Here is a 22,494-nt window from a genome sequence, read left to right as displayed (position 1 = left end):
CGCAACCCTTTTCAAACCTACAACATACTTGACCTCAACAACTTTCTGTCGCAAGGAAGTTCTACACTTTAAATACAAATTAGGTAGAAACACATTTCCTTTTATCAATTTTTCATTACCTACTTTGAAAATGTAGTTGTGTGTTCTCCCTGGTCCCTTCATAATGTCTCAGGGAGGACAGATTCTCTCCCTCCACTTCCTTTATGGGAGTATTTGAGTGTTTATTAAGAATGTTCTTGCATAAACTTTATTACAAGGCTGCTTAGAAGTAATAAATCATGCTTTGGATAGTGGAAAATGCCCTACACATTTGAGAATGAGCTGACATTACCAGTACTTCATTGAAACATGATGATTCTTAAAACCATCACAGCGGTTTCAAAATCAGATGAGCTATATTAGGATTTACCTTTGATCAATGTACACTTTGAAAAATTAAACTTTTTCCAAAGTACTTCTTAACATAGCAGCCTGGAGAATGAACAGTACATTTCACATAGTATTTGAGAAGCTACTTCAAAACAAACTAGAAGGAAAACCTTGCCAGCTTACTGCTATTGGGAATCTTACGCTTCAATGTTCTTCAGGAATTGGAAAAAAAAAAATCAACCTGAGTTTTGTTTGAAGCCTAAGTAGGAAATGATTCAGCAAGCAAATGGCCTCTGAATGGCTGCTCGTGAATTCCCAAGCTTTTGAAGCCAATGTTCCTGTAATGCCAATCTGCCCTTTACTAATGCCTCAAATACTTAGAAGGGAATGGTTTAAGAGCCCCCCACCCATGCATTCAAAAGCTTGTGACTGTAGTAGTTTAAGAGCCGGGGGGGATCCAGAGGGGTCCAGTGGCATGGCCGCATTCCCCCTTTCTGACCAATGCTAGGATTTAAGAAAAAAAGCATTTCTCCCCTCCCTGCTCAAAGGCAGTCCCCTTCCCTTTCCCTCTCCTCCTTGCCTGCCACTGAGACTGTACCCTGGTGGAACGTGAGCTCCCACTTGCTGCAGCTGGGTTGCCTTCAGCCCTGGACTGCTGGCAGCGGGCAGGTGCTTTGCCTCACGCTGCCAGCTCAGGAGCAGACCACTGCCACTGCTGCCTGGAGTGCAGCTCAGCTGGAGCAGGCAGAATCTTGTCTCGCTCCCAGGACAGCACCTGGCAGTGGCAGACGGGAGAGAGGGGAGGAATGGGAGGGGAAGGGGATGTGTCTTTGAGCATGGAAGGGAAGGGGAGGGGGAGAAAGCTTATCTTCCTTGGCACCTAAGTCCTTGACTGCTGCTCCTGCAGCGCTGGTGGCCTGCCCCCTGGGCAGAGAGCAGGGGGAGGGGGGTAGGAACAGGGGTGGATGGCATAGGCTGACTTTTATTTTTCCAAGGGGGGGGCTAAGATGATGGACATTTGGAAAGTTTTACGCATTTCAGGTGACAGCCCTCTTCCGGACTTCTGCTCTTAGACTACAGCAGTCACCTGTTTTCAATGCACCAGAGCTCTTAAACCATTCCCTTCTAGGCCTTCCTAATCCACTTCTGGTGGAGGGAGGAGTGGGGGGGTGAAGCTGGGAGCCAGGGCAGGAGCCAGCCCTGCCAACTCCCTACTGCCACCCCTCTGTGTCCAGCCCCAGGTCCCTTTCTGTGCAAGAGCAAAGACTCTCCTGATGTTTGGTGGCTGATCCAAATACAAGCCCCCACCTGCAAAATGCAGCCCTCATTCCCCAGCTTATCTCAGTGATCCCAACCTGGCCACCAGTGCCAGAAAAGAGCTCCCCCCCTCCTCCCACACTCTCCTGCCCAAAAAAACCCCCTCACCCCTCCCTTTTTTCCAGCCCCTCAGGCTCCAGCCTCCCCCCAGATGCCCTTAGGGGCGGTTCTTGATCACAGGGGTGGAAAGCCCTTCTTAGGGGGTGAAAGAGCCTCCAACGAGGCTGAGGTGGTGCCTTCCTCCCAGCTCCTTTTTCAAAGCTCATCTTTACCTCAGGAGAGGCCGAAGGCTGGAGATGGGGAGAAACACCCTGCCCTCCAAAGGAGTTGGAGCTCCCTCTGAAAAGTCTCTTTGTTATCAAAAGGGGCCAAGCATTTCTTGGCGGACCAGAATCCTTGTGCCGTTGTGATCTCTTTTATTAGATAAGCTCAGTAATTGGAAAGACTGCTCTTTGCAAGCTTTCAGGCACAACACCATTCTTTCCGGAAGCAAAAATTGTGGCAGAAGTCATGAACGACTGGGGCGTCCTGCGACCATGGCGGTGAGCTGGGATTGCCTGCAGCCACTGGCGCTGGTGTTGGCGAGTGGGACCACCCACAGCTGTTGCCGGCAGTGTCAGTGGCAGGGGCAGTGGCAAGTGGTGGGCAGGGACTGCCTGCAGCTGCTGGCCATGCTGTCATGGTTGGCAAGTGGGGACCACCAGTGACCACGTCGGTGGCAAGGTGGGAACAGTGACTGCCCACAGAAGTCAGCGATAGCTTTAGTGGCGGCCAATCGGGGTGGGGGGGATGCAACCCCCCGTGCCCCACCTACATGTTGCCGATGGCAGAAGTGATGTCTTTTATTAGAGCAACTAGATATTTGCAAAAGAAACAAATATATTTGTTTGCAAATATCTAGCTGGTCTAAGAAAAGATATCCCCTCCGCCAGGAGTTTTGATTCCTTTTGCCTCTAGACCAACACGGCTACAACCTGGGCACCTTCTTCTGTTCCGAAGCACACACCTGAAGCAGGGCGTTTGTGCCCGAAACCTTGCAAAAAGCCGATCTTTCCAACTGCTGAGTTGGTTTAATGAAAGAGAGAGATCCCGTGGACCCCAAGAACCTGGTCTGCCTAGGTCCTGAGACCAACATAGCTACAAGCAAGCATTCCCGGTGTGGTGGCCGCCGTCCGGACACCTGTGGCGGGCTCCGAGCCCCCGCCTCCCGCGCGAGGAGGAGACGCGGGGAAGGCCGGCGCGGGCTGCGCCGCCCCTCAGCGCCGGGGCGGGGCGGGCCGGGCCGGGCCGGGCAGCGGGCGGGGATGGCGGAGGGCGCGGAGTTGCGCCGCCTGCGCGGGTTGTTCGCGGCGTGCGACGCGCGGGGCTGCGGCCGCATCGAGCGGGACGACTTCGCGGCGCTGTGCGCGGAGCTGCGCGTGCGGCCGGCTGAGGCGGAGGCCGTCTTCCAGCGCCTCGACAGCGACCGCGACGGCGCCGTCACCTTCCCCGAGTTCGTCCGCGCCTTCCGCGGCGCCGCCCAGCGCCAGCACAGCCAGCACCACCGCCCGCGCCGCTCCCTCAGCCCCGCCGCGGCGGAGCCGGACGCCGAGCTGGAGCTGGGGCAGGGGCTGGAGCCTGACCTGGAGCTGGACCTCGACCTGGAGCAGGAGCACGAGCGAGCTTGGCGCGACTTCCAGCTGCGGCTTGGGGATGAGGCCAGATACATCCCCCGGTGAGAACCCGGCGCTGCGCGGCGCCCTCCTGCCCGGCGGCCACGGCAGTGTCACTTGTGTGTGTGTGGAGCCCCCAGCCAATCAGTGCTTAAACTGCTTATCCCGGCACTGGCCCCCTTTCCCCCTGCTTGTGCTCCTCTCCCTGCTTGTTTGGGGTCTCCTCCCCCCCCCCCCCCATCAGTTGCCAGCCTCTTTGGGGCGTCCTGTTTGCCACAGTGTTTAGGAACATTGAGAGCTCCCTGGGTGGCTGCTGGGCACACACAGTGCTGCAGGGGGAGAGGGGCTTTTTGGCATGCCATGCCACAAAGTTGTGAGTCCTCTCAGTAAAGGCGGGGCAGGGCACTAAGGGCACCCCTGTGATGGCGTGGGACAAATGAAATGTCAAGTGAGGACAGCAGGTTGGAGATGTAAAGCGAGTGCACTTGGGGATGGTGCCAAGCAGAGCATGTCAAACAGCATCCACTGGCCCTCTTATGAGTCTGAGGAGCTGATGGGCACGGTGCATCTCTGCCCAGAGACATGAACAGATCAGGGACAGAAGAATGACCCTGCAGTCCCCGAGGGGAGGGGGATGTTTTGGGGAAAGGGGCTGTGAGCTGGACTGGACCCAGGGTGACACTTACTTGGCAACAGCCGGCTGCACTGGATATGCTACTCTGCGCTGTCCTTTTCCGGCATCCAGTGCAGCGAGCTGGAGTTCACCAAAGCATCTGCTCTCCCTGTAGCTTATTTAGTTGGTCTGTAAGGTGTAGATCTCCCCTACCTACTGCCTAAGACAAAACCAGCTACTGCCTCTCTCTGGTGTTACCCACTTGGGTTAGTCAGTGGGGAGGACAATGCCCTATGCCCCCAAGCAGGGGGAACAAGACAGGTTTGCTCTAATAAACTGCAAAGCTGGAGAGAAATCTCAGTCTGCAGCCTACTCTCCCTTGTGGAAAGACCTGCAACTTCTGCAGATGAAGCTGTGGCTCAAGGACTGGAAGTCACCTCAAGACGTATTAGTGAGCTGTGGTAGAGATCATCCTTGAATCAAGGGACTGACTATGACAAATAGGCTGCATCTTGGTTGTTACAGTTCCTGGGGCCACTGTTCTCAGTGAAGGACCAAAAATTCATGTGTGTATGTAAGGCATGGGAAAGGGTGTGGTGTGGCAGCTCCTTTTTTAGGCATGTGGACATTTTTCAAAGTGTGTTGAAGTTGGTGGGAGTTTTTGCTACCTTGAATGGGTTTTGGATCAGCCCTGCTCTCTTGCCAATTGCAGAGTTCCCCTTGCAAAAGGAAGCTGTTCTGGCTTGATTCCACCTAGGTAAATATCTTTTCTAACAGCAGCAGAGTACCTGATGTCATGCCAAACAGATCAACAGATAGGGCAGTAGGGGGAAATTGTGTTAAAATAGACACGTCAAATTTTATCCCTTAAAAAAAAAAGTTACAGCTTTTTTTTTTCCTCAGGTGCAGCCATTGCCCCTGAGTCTCCTTGCTTCTGTTTTCCAGCTTTCAAAATGCTTTCTTCTCCTCTGCTGCTGTGAGGAAGACCTGAACTTAAGGAAGTGACTGATTAGGCAAAGTGTTGTCAAATACACAAATCGTATTCAGGGAAAGTGTTCTAATGTGTTATCAGGAATTAAACTTCCAGAGGTGACTCTGTCCTTTAAAGTTCTGTAAGTAGGCAATGAGAGTATAATTAACTAATCTTGTAGTGCACTCCCTGTGCTGTGATTTTCAGCTCAGATTCTACAACATGGCAAAAATCCTCCCACTTCTTTTATTACCGTTTGACTCTCCTGTTTAGGGTCCTAGTCCTGCCCCCACCCCCCCTAACGTGAATGGCTACTGAACAGGTGACTTCAGTAAGAGCAGGTTTAGTCCTGAATGTGGACAGCTGGCAAACAGTAGCTGGTTTCAAAATGAAAATAATCAAAAACTGTAAAGCTGTTTCTTTTTACTTGTAGGATTCAGGGAGGGCCTTTTATCTCTCTCGTTCTTGACTTTATGATTTTTTTTCAGCTGAAATGTGTAATACTGTCACAAAATAGAAGTTTTTGACATAGGTGGGTTTTTTTTAACATTTTTTTTTTTTATTCGGAGGAAAGGCTTTGTATGGAAGATATTTTGACCTATCCTAGTCATAGTTCCATACTAGACATGAAAAGTAAATAGTCTAGCTTGCTTGTTAAGGGTCCCAGTCCTATAGGTACATCTATGATTATATTTATTCACAAATATGGTAGCTTATTGGACTGCCTCCATTTTAAAAAGTGGAGCCCAGAATATTTTTAAAACTGATGCCTTATGTGAAAGTGTGGAGGGAGAAGATGAGTACGTTTTATAAGAGAACAAATGCAAAACTATCTGGTAATAATAATAAAAGTTTTACGCTTGCACAAAATAGTACAAAATGTCAATGTGTTTCCAGATCATCACATCTTTCATTTTAGACAAATGTATTAATCATATGTAAACAGCTTGGGGTTTAAGAGCACCCTCCCCCCCTCCCCCCAATAAAAAGATGACTCTGAACTCCTTTGGAGATTTGAATCAACTACATATTTAAGTTAGGTTTAAAGGTTTTAATATTAATACAACAGGACAAACATACAACTGTTATGTTAGACAAGGGTTTTTTGCCATAGTAAAAATGTAATAGTCATTTTAAAGACCTGATTTTGCAGAGTCCTGCGTGAGTTTGCGTTTAAACATGTAAATAACTTAATGTAATTCAGGGGGATGACTCTTGAAGAATTAAGTATGTGTATAAGCCTTTGCAGGATTGGGATCTCAAATGTTACTTTAAATGCACTAACCCCAATAGCAATCAAAAGGTGTATTCTTAATATATTGTGATAAATAATGGTCACATAAACCGATACATTTTTTTTCTTTCCAGAACCTGAGTTTAGGGTTCTTTGTTTCTCTTGTAGTCCAATTTCCTAACGTATTCCTTTAGGTCTCAGTCCTGAAAGTTGATGTGCTTAATTGTCCCCTTCACTCTCACATGAAGTGCCCCTCACCATTCAGTGGGGCTCTGTGTGGTTGCAGGTGTCCATGTGATACTCATATGACTCATAGGATAGGATATGGTTTGAAAATGTTGTCTTTGAAGAGTGCAGAGAGCTTGTCAGTAACAGCAGAGGAAAAACTAAGAGGCTGGCAGCTTGAGAGGCTTTAAAATACTATAGTTTTATTGCATATATTTTTGTAAATATACATCCATAGTGGGTTTATTTTAATGTGGTTACTGTAAAATTTATTTAAAAGCATTTCAGTCTGCCACTTACTTTCTAACAACCAAATCTAATGGAGAGTTAATTTGTTATGGGCAAGTTGGCAAATTCAGCCTCTTAGTTTTCTCTCTCTCTCCCTCTCTCTCTCTCTGTCACACAAATAAAAAGAAAAACAAGGTGAAGAAGTTCTTTGTCTACAGCAATATCATGAGCTAAAATAAATGGTGTGCCTAAAGTTATTAAAAGAGAAGCCCAACATCCACACACAGAGACTGTTTTTGCTATTTGTACTGAAAGGGTAAATTAAATCACTTAGTTTTATCCTAAATTTGGCAATAATTGCCACTTTTTGGCCTGGATAGTTTCTGACACACTTCCTGGTTCTTTTGCCGTTACCTGCCACTTGTCTAGAAAAGTACCTCATTTGAAAATTTGCTTCAGAGGCAATTCACCAATTAATTCAAGACTAGCTAGATGCAAGTGAAATCACTCAGGAGATGAAAAAATGACTCACAGTGGTGTGAGTGGCAGTGGTGGCTTGTGAAAGCATCCATCTCTTTATGGTAACAAGCCTATCTCAGCACCTGGGTTACTGTGTTTGCAGTAGCAATTGAATGCAGGCCAATTTGTTTGTCTAAACGGGTGGTAAGAAGGAATGGGAATAGCTTTGTTTGGTCTGAGTGTACAGACAAGTTGTTTTGATTGTACTGAGTTGCAGTTCTAGTACGTTGACTGGAGAACGGAAAGATGTTCAAAATGAAAAGGTGGTGATTTGCACATTTCAGATGAAGAATGCTGTACTGGTTCCTTATGGAAACTGCTCCTCTTCCTTTTCAGATTTGTAAACAACATACATTGAACCTCGTCTGTGTATGTTCCACAGCTTCACTTGTTAGGTGTGTATTGCTTTAGGTTCAGGAACAGTGCATACTCTGGGTTTTTCTTCCCTGTTCTCCCCACTTCTGTCCCCTTTCTCCTCCACTTCAACCACAGGAGGAGGAGCTGGAGCTGTTCTCCAGCTTTGCTTCTCCATTCTAATCCTGTCTTGCAGATGTTCAGATATGTGTAATGTTGCTGATGGAAAACACCAGGACCTCTTATAGGAGCAAAGTTACAAATATGCTTGGTGTTTTGAGCAATAAAATGATCAGGTGCTCCAGCAGGGATTTTTGGCACTTTTAGTTAAAGCTGATTCAATCAGCTTTTCGCAGATGCATGGAAGTTTAGGGTTGGAAGGGACCTCGTGAGATCATTGGGTCCAGCCCCCCTTCTCTGGGCAGTAAAAAAAAAAAAAAAGTTTTTTTAAACCCCTCTCAAGCAAGACCCAGGATGTCATCCTCCTGCTGTACTTGGCCTTGGCAAGGCTGCATTTGGAGTACTGCATCCAATTCTGGGCTCCATAATTCAGGAAGGACATACGGAGAAACTTGAAAGAGTCCAGAGGAGAGTCATGTGTGTGATCAGAGGGCAAGAGAACAGGCCTTATGAAGAGAGGCTGAGAGCCATGGGACTCTTCAGCCTGGAGAAGTGCAGGCTCAGGGGTGACTTGGTAGCAACCTATAAGTACATAAGGGGTGTGCGTCAGGATCTGGGGGAATGCCTGTTCACCAGAGCACCCCAAGGGATGACAAGGTCTAACGGTCACAAACTCCTGCAAGACCATTTTAGGCTGGACATAAGGAAAAACTTCTTTACTGTCCAAGCCCCCAAGGCCTGGAATAGACTTCCCCCAGAAGTGGTGCAAGCACCTACAGTGGATTCTTTTAAGAAACATTTGGATGCTTATCTTGCTGGGATCCTTTGACCCTAGCTGACTTCCTGCCCTTGGGGCAGGGGGCTGGACCCAATGATCTTATGAGGTCCCTTCTAGCCCTAATGTCTATGAAATGAAGTGCTCAATCTCTACAGACATTGGGAAAACCAGGTGCAGCTAAGGCTCTGCCTCTTCTGGGCATGTGCTGGGCCAAATATGAGCGCGCCAAATTTAAGGTAAAGCATTCCTTTAGGTTTTTTCCTTCCCCCCACCATGTCTGCAAGCTGCCTTACTGAAAATAATAACCAGGTTTTTAAAATAATTCTTTAGAGTTGAATACTGATACCACACATTTCTTTTGTAATCCAAAATTCCATCAACATAACATTTTTGGTATACTTAATTTTGACTTTCTAATATTGCATTATGAGCTTAGATAACGCTAGTTAAAACAGTATAACTAGAACGCTTTTCTAATACTCCAGATTAGGGTTTGGCAGTGTGTCCTTGTCGGAGGACCAGAATAATTTAGCTCAGGTGGGAGTAGGACGTACATTAGGACCCAGCTGCTCTCCCACCTTGCTTCTCTGTGCTCTTTAGTTGCCATATGGTGCAGCACAGTGCAGGGAGGAGTCCACTCGCTACAAAATGCCACTGAATCCTGAAGGCTTTGTGGGTCATAGGTTGCTAACCCCTGCTCCAGATGCAAGTTTTAACAGTGCACTGTCTGGTTGAGCTAGAGCTTGGCTAACATGCTGTAATAGGTCCAAAATCTTAGTTATGACGGGCTTTCTTGCCCCAGCTAAAGGAAAAATGGGCAGGAAATAGCAATAGTCTCTGCCAGTCTTACATGACAAAGGAACAGTTAATAAAATATCTTAACTGTTGAGAGTCTCTCAAGGAAGTTTTTCATAGCTGCAGTATCGACAGATGAATTGGATAAGGCTAATTATAGGTAAAGTATTTGCAGAATTGAGATTTAAGATATGCTCCTTGTTTCACAGAACTTAGGATTCTTTCCTTTGAATGACACATTTTCCCACAACTTTTATTTTATTGTGTGCTTGAAATGATGATAAGCCTCATCTAATGCCCATGGAATTCAAATATAGCTTTTCAGTTGCTTTCAGTAAGTATTGGATGAGGACGTATTTGGGTAAATGTAACATTGCTAGGTACAAAATAAATCTTAATTGTTTTTCATTAAACTGACCAGCCTCCCAGTCAAATCTGTATCCAGCATAGTAGGTAACATTAGAGGTAACCATATCTACTGGAAGGTATTGTATCCTTCTATGTACTGCATGACATATTGTGAAGTAAGTTTATTGTAGCCATCTTTATTATGGGACACATCTTGCCCCTTTATGGTTTGAAATCTTGATTTGAACAGCTAATTTAACTTGGATTGTAAAGGAACCTTCCAAGCATGTATTGCTCTTGCCTCTGCTTGTAATTAGTGAGACGTATAAATGTTTTGCAGTGGTGTCTCCTTCCAAAGAATTTTCTTCCCACAGATTTCAAGGGTAAGATTAATCAGATACTTGCATGAGGCAACTGCTGAGAGTCAAAGTATTGTTTGCCTTTTAAGCCTTTATATATGCTCAGTGGGCAATTGTGCCACTAGCATAAAAGCTTGGAAGTTTTTCCAGGCTAGCAACCTAATATAATGAGAGAAATTTGATTTTGATGGAATTGCGGAGTTTTGGGTCATGCTTTTCATTTAAAACAAAACTGCTGTGTTTATGGTCAATCAAATGTAATGAGGAATTAAACACAAGAGACAGCAGTAGTCTTATTTTATATGTAGTGAATCACCAACTGGAAGATAGTTGTGCAAGCCTTAAAAGTGTTTGGTTTTTTAGAAGTTCCTTTTTATTGAGGCATATACTGTACATCAGATTATACAATGAAGGGTGTTTGACTCTTAGCATTTGACTTTTGGTATCTGGTCAACCTGACACTGACTGAACTTTAAGTTCCCAATAATAAAAGACTCCCCCCTGCTGCTCTTTTATACTTGCATAAAAAGTGTAGCAATTGGTTCTTTCCTTATTCAAAACAAAAAATGATTCAGAGCCAGCTGACACCTTGGGAGAAGACTTGGAGCTGCCAGTGGTGACCATCAAGTGGCCACAACTATTTTTGTTCTCAACAGGAGATGTATACAACTGAAACCAGGCTTTCGAAAATTAGCTCCAGGGCTTTTAGTTAGAAGGATTTGTCTACATGGTGGATGCGTTTTTTATTTTTATATTTCTGGACTAAAATTAATGCCTGCATTACTGTGCAATTCTTCCTTTTGAGTTTTCTGGTGAGCCCATTTTTAAGGGATTAAGTTCACTTTGGAACTAGTCTGAAATAATGCTTTGCATCTGTGTTTTGAAAGAACTACTTTGTTTTCTCGAGCTTGTCTACCTCACATAGTCTTCATGGCTGTCCCACACCGTGCTGATAGGCACCTACGTGAACTGCAGTGTTTTAGTCCGCTTACATGCTGATGTGTGTAAAGGTTTTGAGCCTGTGAACTCTCAGAACTGGATATCCTTCTCAGTCTTGTAGCAGTTGCTGCTCGTGCTTCCATGTTGATCTGTGGAAAGATCGTGGATTTCCCTGTGGTCCAAGGAAAGGAGATTATCCATTTATGCCTTAACAGTAGCCATTCCAAATGCCAAAATACCAGCGTATATTGAAATGGGTGACAGAAAGAGTTACAATCAAGTTGCAAAGTAAATGAGCACTAGCAGCATAATAATAAAAAGATAAGCCACTGAAGATGGTAACAAAACATCTGAAATTGATACAGATGCATGCAGTCCTTCTGGAGAACACTTTAAACTAGCTTCACTGCTTGGTACCAGAGCCTCTTCCTTTGTCATATTTTTCAGCTGACAAAGATGATGCATATTGGGAGCAGAAGTATACTCTCCATGCAGAGTATACTGCAGTATACGATCTGTATCCCGAGACGTAAGACCTACCATGCCCCACCTTTGCTGCAGCTACACATGATGATTTCTTCCTCATCTTTCTATACTCCAAGGCAAATGAAACCGGCAGAAATCCTGAGCTTGTGTATGCTTGTGACAAGTACAGTGCGTGCCTGTGCTGTCAGCAGGTTAGGCATGTATGCCACATCGCCAGTGCTATGTTCCATGAAGTTTGCATAGTATTTGCCCGTGTTTATTTTGCTATTATATTACAAATGGGTATTGTTGTTGCACTACTTGATGTTCAGTATAAATTTAATACTGTTGCATAAAATCACATAAGCCATACAAATAATGGAATGCCCTTTCATCAACATATAAAAGCAACACACTTTTATTTAACAAAATCTATGCACAGATCAGTGGAATCCTCATAAAACTCATAATAAACTTTGATTTCAGCATTTAGCTCCTAGCCTTAAAGTAGATAATGTGTCCCTTGTAGTTTGCATGAGTTCTTCATAATATTCTGAAAATCTGTGCACCTCTGCTTCCCACCTTTGAGTGAGGGGGTCTTTGCTCTTAACAGACATGTAATATACAGCAAGCAGATACGACACAAGGCAGATACTTCTCGCTAGCCTTCAGCCTTTTCATTAGGTACCTGCACTGCCTGTGTAGCCTTTCAAACTCTGTGCGCGCTGTCACCCTTCAACTGTGTAGGGTATAAAGAGGTAGTTAGCAGTGTTAGTCTAAAGTCAGGAAGAAGATAGAGAAGGGTGGTACCTTAAGGGCTTTTGAGCTTTTCAGAGACTGTAGACTCCTCCTTCAGATGCTATGAATGGACTCTCAGGGTGTGGACAGACATAACACTTGAATTATTCCAAGAATGTCCTTGATTTGGAAACTAGTTCACAATTGTCCTGGGTCACGTTGTCCACATACACACTGCTAAGGGTTCGAAGTAGAATAGCCACCTTTTAGGCAGTGTGTTGCCGTGACTACTAGCCCAATTGCAATTTCCTTCTTCCTCATATAACTTTGAGTTCAATAAAGATCCATTCCTATACATTATTGAAATCTGTGTGGTGGGGCTCTGACTGGGAATGCCTAGGTGTATGTGTAGGGTGGGAGGGTGCTTTCTGGACCACTGCTGCTACGTGGTTGGGAACAGTCCTGTGCTGTATTTAGAAAGCTGGTTAATTTCTTTCTACTGATTGCACTTGGCCAGGCTTCTGCACACCCTGGCTTTGTTGGGTTGGGCGGGCTGCTTCTGTATCCACCCCTGCTTCTGTATCCTTGAGGGCTCAGGGAGCAGCTTCTACAGAAACCATGTTTTGTAAAGAGATGGGCACAATTTTTTTTTCTTGTTTCCCACAGAAAAAGACACCATTTCATTCATAGCCTAATACTACAGGCCAGATTCCAGACTAGTGTAAACTGTCATAGTTCTATTGGCTCCAACTAAGTTATACTGATTTATACCATCTAAAGATACCTTTAAGCCTTCTTTCTTCTTGTTCCTCCTTTTTCTGTGTGAGACTGTTAACTGTAAGGTCTCGGGGTCTTCGATATAATTTCATTTAGTTTTTGCAAATCTCTGGGCAACTTTGCTCAGACTAACCCTTACGTAGAATTATACAAAGTTTAATGCATTATAGTTTCCTATCAGTTATCAGTAGATTTAAAATCTTAATGAACTTAGCATTATATTAGAGTGCAAAAATCTTTGTGGAAATAATTACAAGGAAAAAATCATAGCAATATCTAGTGATTAAAAAAGCTCTGTTTCATGTAGGCAGTGCTAATAGGGAGCAAGTACAAGAAAAAAGCAAAATATTTCACAATTCAGCCTTTAAAGCATGTGAGAGAGACACAAACATAGAACAGATTTTTTAATTTGCTCCCAATATTTAGTCATTAGCGTTATTATGAAATGACTATGAACCTGAAAAATAGTCTGCCTCTGAGTCCAGCTATATTTATGTTAGTATAAATGAGGAGTAACTCCACTGAAGTACATACATTTACCTGGGTATAAAACTGCAGGATAAAATCAGAGAAGTGTAGGATCTGAGTAATACCTGTAGTTTATTAAGCCCTCCAACCATTATGGTTAGCATGAGAATTCCCCTGTACATTGTGACTATTTATACAAATTTAGCAATACAATTAATAACTTCAAGCGCAGTTTAAATTTGTTCGTGGCTGAACTAAATTCCAGGATGCTTTGATGTGTCACTGTGGGTTAGGTGACCATCCCTTAAAATCATGACAAAAACAGTGTTCAGTCTTAGGCTTCTGTCTGGTTTAGCTCTAAGGCTCCATCAGCACTGGCTGGAGAAACTGCTTTAGCCACAACTGGAAATTAGTGTGCTGATAGAGATGGGTGTGTATTGGTATGGATCTGATGTTTTCATTCAGATCCGTTCCTCTCAAACTTTTGCAAATTTTGTTCAGGCCTGACATCTGAAGCAAGGTATTGCAGGGCAGGTAGATATCTGTGCCCAAAAGCAGATTTTCATTTCATTGCAAGTATTTTGGTCCAGGACTTTAGGACTATAATTTCTGGAAAAAAACAGCTGACGCCTTGAAGGCATCACAGAGATCTGGTTTGTAGTGGTAATGAAAAATGATAATACATTTCATGTTATTTTTAAAATAGCTGTTCTATGCCTTAATGTGTATGGGCATCTATTGGTGTACATCTTTTTGCGAGTTAAACTTGCCATTTTGAAGAGGAAGGGGCCCAAACTCCTTAACATATTTAAAGATTTTAAAAAGGGCTAATTGAATAGCTATATTTTTATGAATTTAATCAAAATTGAAACAAAATATTCTGCTCACCCCTTAGGTTCTATTTTAGCAACTTGAACATCAAAATTTGGGTATGCACAGTGCACTGCTCAGGCATAAGCAGAGACCCAAAATTACCTCTAAAGCTTGTTTCAGAAACTAATTTTGGATAATTAACAAATTACAGAAAACTGTGATCTAGTTGTAGAGAATTGGGGCCAAAATAGGCATAATGAATCAATTATTTTTTTTCCGTACAGCTTATCTGCCCTATTTTAATTATGTTGGCTAAAGATCAGCGTTTAACATAAATTCAGAAATCCCATTCATAACAGTCAAACACTCATTGCATAATAATCTGTGCTATGTGAGACTTTGTCCTTTTGAGGAATTTTTAAATGTTATTATAATAAGTTTGCTGTTAATAATCTCAAAAGTGTCATTTTTAGATATTTGGGGTGATTAAAGCATTATTCCTAATGATTCTAATTTGTAAATATATATTACAGCTTGCTTGTGGCATAAGTTGTGACATGGAATCATATAAAATGTGATACTAGTTTTTAATTCCTTCTCTGTTTTTCTTTTGCTACTCTGAGCTGTTGAGTCATGTTTTTAATTAAGAACTCAAGCAGAATTGTCATAGGAGTGTTCAGGTAAGTGTCATTGAAAGTCCCAGCTGTTGATTTCAATTTAAAAGGCCTCTTGGTGGCTATTGTTTCTCTAAGGGTCTTGAACTGCTGTAGTTGTGTGGGTTTTGTTTTACCTCTTCAACCTAACTAGCGCTGCATAAAAGTAGGCCACTAGGGTGTTTTAAATCTTCTCCGACAGTTGTAATTGGGCCAGTGAGGAACAATGAACATAAAGAGGTTTTTGGATCACATAGCCGGAATAAACTCCTGTAATAGCTACCTGACTTCTGACGACAGCCTCTAAAGCAGGACACACCCACTCACAGATTGACACACAGTGGTAAAGCAATGTTGCTTTCAGCTTTTGTTCCTCGGATTTGTTTGTTCAGTTTCTGAAGTCAGAAAACAGAAGGCTGAGAGGGGAGTGGCAGTGACGTTACTGGAAAAGGAACAAAAAGCAAAACTGTAAAAATAAGTTATAGAGCTCTACCCCAAATTCTTGAATGTATTAGTGCAAATTGCTGTAGGTAAAGACCAGTTTAGTTGATGGATTTTTTTCTTTCATTTTTTTTTTGTTCCTAGTTTGTCAGCAGAATGCATTGTAGCAGTATATATGGAATAGCAAGCAAGCACATGCAGTGCAATACAATGCACCAGAGACACTGTAGTAGTAATATTTTACATGTATATAGCACCTTTTATCCTCAAGGATCTTTAGGATCACAGCACACCATAAATTTACACAAATGCCACTACTAGGGCTGAACAGTGGTAGGATAGAAGGAGGCTGAGCATTTCTTTGCTAAAGATGCCAGAGCATACCTTTACACTTAAAACATATTATATGACATCTCATATTTAGATATAGCTGACAGATCTACAGCTTGTAGTAGAATGGCATAAATGTACGCTTAGGGAGCAAACTGAATTACTTTTGCCTACATTTGTGTTTGCTTCCTAGTAAATAGGATTATTGGTAGGCATGTTCATAGAAATTGTAAATCTAAAACTAGCAGAGAATATTTGAAGAATATGAATTTCAAACACGTGTGTCTGTGTGTGTGTGTCCCCACAAGCTGATTCAGAAGGGTTATGCCGGCATCTTTGGGGAGGCGGAAATATGTCATTAGACCTGTACGTCCAATCAAAACTAACTGTAGCAATTAGAATTTGGAATATCACATACTCTCAACTTATTGTTCATATGTTACTCATGGTCCAAGATTTTACAAATTTTGCTGATTAAGAATTAATAATGGGTGTATGGCTGAGATGTGATTTGAGATAAGGGAAAGAGCCTTATCTTACTGAGTCATTTAGTCATGACATTCTGTTTGTTCAACTCTAGCATTTTCCTCCCAAAGACCCACATATCCTCACTTATATCATGCTGAATTTCTCTCGTAGGGATAGAGAATTCTAATCCTCATGGGACTCGATAAGCAAATTTTCACACACTTGCTTTTATTTGGGGTCTAGTCCTTAGACTCCTCTAATTTACTCAAGTGTTTATTCATCTGCAGTCTTAATAGCTTAAATGGGACTGACAACAATAATAGTAATGATAATTTATAATTCATACATTCCTTCTATGGATGCAAGTGGTTTGCAGGTCAGGTAATCAATTTCCCTTTAGAAGAAACTAATTAAAAACAATCAAAGCCAGTAACAACTAAATAGGTTACAAGTAGGAGGATCAAATATTATTAGAATAAAGAATGTATAATTTTAGGAATTAAAAGATACAGAGCTTTCACAAAATACTCTGTGCCTTTGAAAATCATCCTATTAATCATCCTATTACTAACTGTAGTCTCCTATTTTTCAAAATTTTGTCTTCTACTCTTCTAAAACCTGTACCGAACCTTTGTTTCTCCTTTGAGACTTTCTGCCTCTTACTTGGTTTCTTCCTAAAACTACTGGGGGGCCGGGGGGTGGGGAGGAGAAGTACCACATGTCTTTACAGGTTTAGCAGGTATAACTCTTAATCCCATGTCACACAGTGAATCTTACTAAATTATAATGGCCACTTATTAAAATCTGTGCCCACTCTGGAGTAGATTCTTAAAATAAAGTGAGTCAGCAGCCTTGAGATGTATATAGTGCAAAGGAGACCCACTGAGGTAGTAACTAACTAGATGGAGATCTGTTCAAGGAATTTAGGAACTGCAGCAAAGTGTCAAGGATATTCAGGCAAATATCCCCTCTGCATCCATCTATAAATAAATAAAATTCCCAGTATGGGACTTCACATATCTTTTTTACAGTATCCATAGCATGCTGTCACTGCAGATTTTTCAAACAGTACACAACGCACTGTGACATAGGCTTAATGTTTTACCAACCTGTATACTAGCCAATTTTAGTTGCAAGCTGAATTTTTAAAATATTTTAAATATTTTTCAGTCCTGCAGTTTAAGATAAATCTCCTGTTGCATTTGTGATGCGTGTTGGTTTCATCCATCACAGATTCTTACTTGTTGAACCAAAGGAGTATTACACTACATGAAACAGCATCTGGCATTTGTCTGGCTCTTTTAGTAGTTATTTAGAACAATAGGAATTTAAGCCTTTTAATTTGTCTGCTTTTCCTGATTTTAATATTACGTATGCATGTTGTTTCATTGCATTTAACTTTCACTGTGTTTTAAATTAAATAGTGTTAAATGAAAATGTCCTTATCTGTATTTGAAATGTGAGTACTTGATCAAACTTTATAAGTATACATTTAGGGAGTTACTTGTATGTAATCTGTGGTATCTTGTGAACCTGATAGTACCATTGCCATCAGTGAATCATGATGTTACTTTGTTTAAAATGTTACAAAATGAAACTAGTGTATGCATGCAGTAAAGGATTTTGGACAACTGTTGAAATTTCAGCTTTGAGTAACACTGAATACAACAGAAGTATAAGCCTCTGTAAAGGAAGCCATTTGTGAGAGAAATTCTGTAGGTGCATAGAAATGTCATCAGTATCAGTAAATCTTTTTCTTTCTTTTTTGTGCTCTTGGCTTGTTGCCATATATTCAAAGTGAATGTCAGAGTTTCTGCCTGAAACAAATGTTTATAGTCTCTTGGAAGTATTGCAGTTGTTTAAAATTGAATCTGAGCTCTAGCAAAACTTATGGTGCGGCTGTAATAAAATTATATCTATCTGTTGTGACAACTCAGGCCTAAGATATCATGAGTAGGCATGCTGATTACCTACATCATGGATGGTACAATGCAGTGCTTAAAGCAGAAAATGTAATGGTACAGAGAATAGGCATCCATGGTTTATTAAAAAAAAGTGAACATGGAGATAGTGAGCCTCTTCAATTGTATTTTAAATAGTGCCACATTCATAAAAAGTTCCTCATGATTGGACAACAGCAGGCATACTGACATTAATGAAGATGCATCAGTGAGGAGAGTATCTGATTTTTTTAAAAAGGATATCCATACCTAACAGTGAAAAAAGGAAATGTATATACAGTCTATCCATTAGAGTGTTGAATGAATTTTAGTGCCACTCCTATTTCTGCCATTAACCCCTTGTCTGACATTTAGAAAAGCCACTTCACTTAAGCTTCAGTGTCCACCTCCCACTCTTCATCGGTGTATCTGGAGTGCAAGTTCTCCCAATGGGTTCTGCCTTTATGTGTAATAGCTAATGTAACCAAGTTATACTTACAGTTGAGATTTCTAGGTCCTATTGTAATATTTCCTATATTGAATGTATAATGATCCAAATAATAGAAGTAGCAAGCATGTAGCACAGCTGTTGTTCCTGGTGTTATGGTTGGAGAGTTCACGGAGTGCACTATGTTCTTTATGTAGTAAATCCTGAATAATGGTCTCCATTCTTAAGCTGTTCTTTGGTGGGGGGCATTTTTTGGGGCTGGGGGGCGGTGAGGGGTTGCATACTTTGGGTTTGCATAACACCAGTTTTGATGAGAACAGTCATAAATGTTTATGCATTGCCTGGGAAGAAAATCCAAGGTAAATCAGAATGAATATCTTGTTATCCTACACTTTGGCAGATTTTTATTAGTGTTATTTCCTCTAAAGCTTTTAATGACTATGCAAGTACAAGATTTTTTTTTTTTCACTTTCCTTATGTGGGATATCCAACATTTCTTTACATGAGCATTATATGTAGAAATACCCAGTTATAAAATATTATCAGTGTTTTATTCTATCAAATAGAGGAGACAGTGCTGGGAGTAAAGTTATTGGAAATAAAATAATTTACTAAAAACTGATTTTATAGTCTGAGTTCCCTGACCATTTACTTCCTGGTGAGATAAAACATGTTGGTCACTATTTATGTAAGTTCTGGGTCCCAGTATCTTAAAATTTACCTCTGACCTTATGCCTTACTATGGCAGATGAAATGACTGGTTATGGCTTACTAAGCCACTACTTATCATACCATCAGAGAACATGTCAATGCTGCAGTCAAAAGTGTGATTGTACCTTAGCTAGCTTTAAACTAGCCAGCGTAAGTAGTGGTAGTGTAGTTGCAGCATTATGGAGTCACCTCATGTTTTCCTTGGATTCTCAGGTTTGTTTTCAGGTGGCACTTAGCTCTGTATTCCCTCAGCAATAGTGTTATTTATATCCAAGGTAGTGTATTTAAAGATAAGTTGGATAACTCCACAAGAAGTTGCAGAGACGAATTTTTGCCCACAGTGTGTTCACATCCTCAGTTTTTGTTTCTCAAAGAAGGCATATTAAACATGTTAAGCTTCTAACTTAGATTCTTAAGGTATCATCTTTTTTCAATTTATGCTGCAACCTCTCTAAGTTTTTCATTTGGAGAATTATAGTGCAGTGAAAAAACAGGAAGGATGAAAGTATCTCAGAAAAGAGCATCATTGTATTAGAATGTATATTTTATTTGTTGTTTTTTTTTAAACAAGCAGAGAAATGTTTTTATTAGGAATGTATTTTTCAAACCTAGTTTGGCATGTTTGTATAATGGAGCATTTCTCTCTCTCTTCTTTCCTCCCCTAGGCAGGAACAGGCTAGTGTTCTGTATCAGAACATCAACATAGTAGAACCAAGATTAATTCAGCCTTATGAACATGTCATTAAGAACTTCATCCGAGAGATCAAACTTCAAAGCACAGAGATGGAAACCTTAGCTGTGGCTGTGAAAAGGTACAGGGAATTGTCAAAAGAATTATTGTGAAGTATGACAGCGAGTAGGATGGTGGGTCTGTTAAAGTTGCTTGGTATCAATGGAAAATGTGTTGAACAAATATTTCCTCAACTGATGAGTTCAAAGAATCACAATTGATGTATACACCCTTGCATGTGCATATACACACAGTGACTTGCAAATGATTCAGAATTGAATCACTGTAGTTGTTCTGTAAGGGGCAACTGGATCCTAGACAGTCAGTCCGAGGAGAGTGCATGCTAGGGCAGAGGGTTACCAGAGCGTAAGCCAAGGTCAAGCTAGGTACCAGTCTGAGTACAGGATATCAAGCCAAAGTTCAGGACAAGGTTATGGTTAACTGATCCAGGGTGGAAGGTCCAAGAAAAGAATAGGAATATGCAGAAGGGTCCTTCTAGAGGCTCAGAGCACAAGTCACAAGCCAGAGACTCGGAGCTAGCCAGAGATACAACAAGGTTATCTGTTGTCCAGATAGCTTTCTGTTGTCTGGTCTAAGCTTATACAGCCGTTGTAAGCAGGGCTTCTCCCTGAGAGATGACTCAGCCTGAATGTCAGATTACCTCCAGCTGGGGCCTGGGACCAGTTCAACCTCAGCTGGGCCTCAGCTCATTACATACACACATGTTATATATACCTTTCCCCCAAAAAAATTAGCCTTCCAAATCAGGGTGCATGTCATAAGTAGGGAGGCTAATTTTCTGCCTAGAATAAAAGCATGGAGGTGCTGTAATACTGCTGCCATGTTTCTTTCTCTTCTCTCCAGTAGCCACATGGAGGGGAGGGCCAGAGTCCAGCGGTGGCAGACCAAAGGCAGGTGCAGTGGTGTGAGTGCACCCCACTTTGATTTCTGCTCCACACAAAATTTAAAACCAGCTGCCCAGCGGAAGTAGTTACATTTCTATTCAAGCAGTCCTGAGGGAGTCAGTTGATTTCATGACTCGTTATCTACCTCATTCCTGCTAATTGCTTTTCACTCCATAGGTGTTAACAACCCTGTCACCTTTTTAATGGTCTTGATGTTCCACTAATCAAGCTAACCCTTCTGCAGTTTTGCTGTCTGTTAGCTACTTGTGGTCTCTTTTCTATTTCACAGCCCTACAGGCTGTTTTTAGTTCTTTTCAAACCCATGGAGTCCAGTCTTCAATAGCTACAGTTTTAGCTTTTGGCTAAGCCAAATGTTTCCACATTTGCAAGTATATGTTTGGGTCGGTAGGGACATGTATTTATTCTCAAATTTCCTTTGATGTCAAAGAGTAATTCCTTTAAGGTATATTTACCTTTAAATTTTAGAGCTCAAGATAAAGCAGCAATGCAGCTCAGTGAACTGGAGGAGGAGATGGATCAACGGATACAAGCTGTAGAACACAAAGTCAGGAAAGATGTGAGTATTTCATAATGATTAGGGTGCTCTTGCTCTGTTGGAAGTCAGTGGCAAGATTACCATTGACTCTTGACTTCATCATGGTGCAAGGGATAGATCTCAAGTGCAGTTTTTTTCAACTTGTTTTTTGATGTTTAATTGCTTGTGATACATCTTTGTGCTTGGTTTGCATGGTGCCTTAAACTAAATATGTGGTATGCTCTGGTTCCCATGACGACAATCAGTTGATTGCCAGCATCGGGATTAGGTAGCCCAGGGCCTCCAAATAGGCTGGGGCTGCTCAGAGGTCTGCAAGTGTTGGGTGGGGGAAGCCAGTTAGCTCCCCAACTTGGGAAGCTCAAATCTGTGGGACTGCTGGCATGTGGTTCTGCAAGTACTGAGCCATTGAGACACTACTTTGAGACCTGTGCTCCTGGCATCTCCATGCAGGGCTTCACTGTGAGTAGCTTTCCACTTAGCAGTGCACATAGAGCCTGGGATCTCAATCCTGGACTCCATGTGTTGGCAAATTTGAAGAGTGCCTTTGGCTGCACCGACAGGATGCAATTGGATCTTACCCTGATCCCCAAAATTTTGTCATGCCATGTGGCATCGCAGGATGCTCTATTGTTTGGATCCAGGATCAGATCTCATTGCGTCATTAAATTAATGTTTTCCAGAGGCTATGGTGGAGCCCAGTGTAACACAATAAAAGGCATAAAACAATACAGTAAACCATATATATGCTCATCCTGTCTGCATAATGTCATTTTATGTTAATAAAACATAATAGTTGTAAATACAAATTTATTTAATTGCATAATATGCTTAAAAAATAAATTTGAATTAATTTGCACTAACGTATGCATAACAAATGCATCAGACTATTTTGTTATTATTAGTATTTTATTTGTTAGAACCCACAGCATAGCAGAACGTACTTACATACTGGAAAATCCAGTCTCTGTTGCCCAATAGCACATAATATGATAAACAGCTGAATACTACTTAGCAATTTTATCATGATTGGTTATTTGATCAGCTGATATATCAGAGTAAATGAGACTCTGATATTCATTCCTAGGTCATTGTCCTGTAGCATGTACACATAAATCCTTCTAATAGATATGATAAATCAATGATTTTTAGTATCAGTTTCCTAGCTAGGTGAGACCAAATAATGATGTTACGGTCTTAAACATCTGAACCCTCTAAGTGGTGTATTATAATG

General features: G+C 41.9%; 1 protein-coding gene across 1 annotated transcript in view; it reads left to right on the top strand.

Moving 5' to 3' along the window:
- The first annotated feature begins 2,990 nt into the window (after nt 1-2,990).
- Nucleotides 2,991-22,494, top strand: part of RASEF (RAS and EF-hand domain containing) — a 58,055-nt gene continuing 38,551 nt past the window's right edge. Inside the window, exons 1-3 of the mRNA XM_019478214.2 lie at nt 2,991-3,400; nt 19,738-19,884; nt 21,194-21,284. Coding sequence (XP_019333759.1) covers nt 2,991-3,400; nt 19,738-19,884; nt 21,194-21,284 — 648 coding nt within the window. The remainder of the gene's footprint in view (nt 3,401-19,737; nt 19,885-21,193; nt 21,285-22,494) is intronic.

The sequence above is a fragment of the Alligator mississippiensis genome, chromosome 3 (assembly GCF_030867095.1).
Source record: "Alligator mississippiensis isolate rAllMis1 chromosome 3, rAllMis1, whole genome shotgun sequence".
Classification (NCBI taxonomy): domain Eukaryota; kingdom Metazoa; phylum Chordata; order Crocodylia; family Alligatoridae; genus Alligator; species Alligator mississippiensis.
Note: the sequence above shows the minus strand (reverse complement) of the source record. Positions and strands in the feature narration are given on the sequence as shown.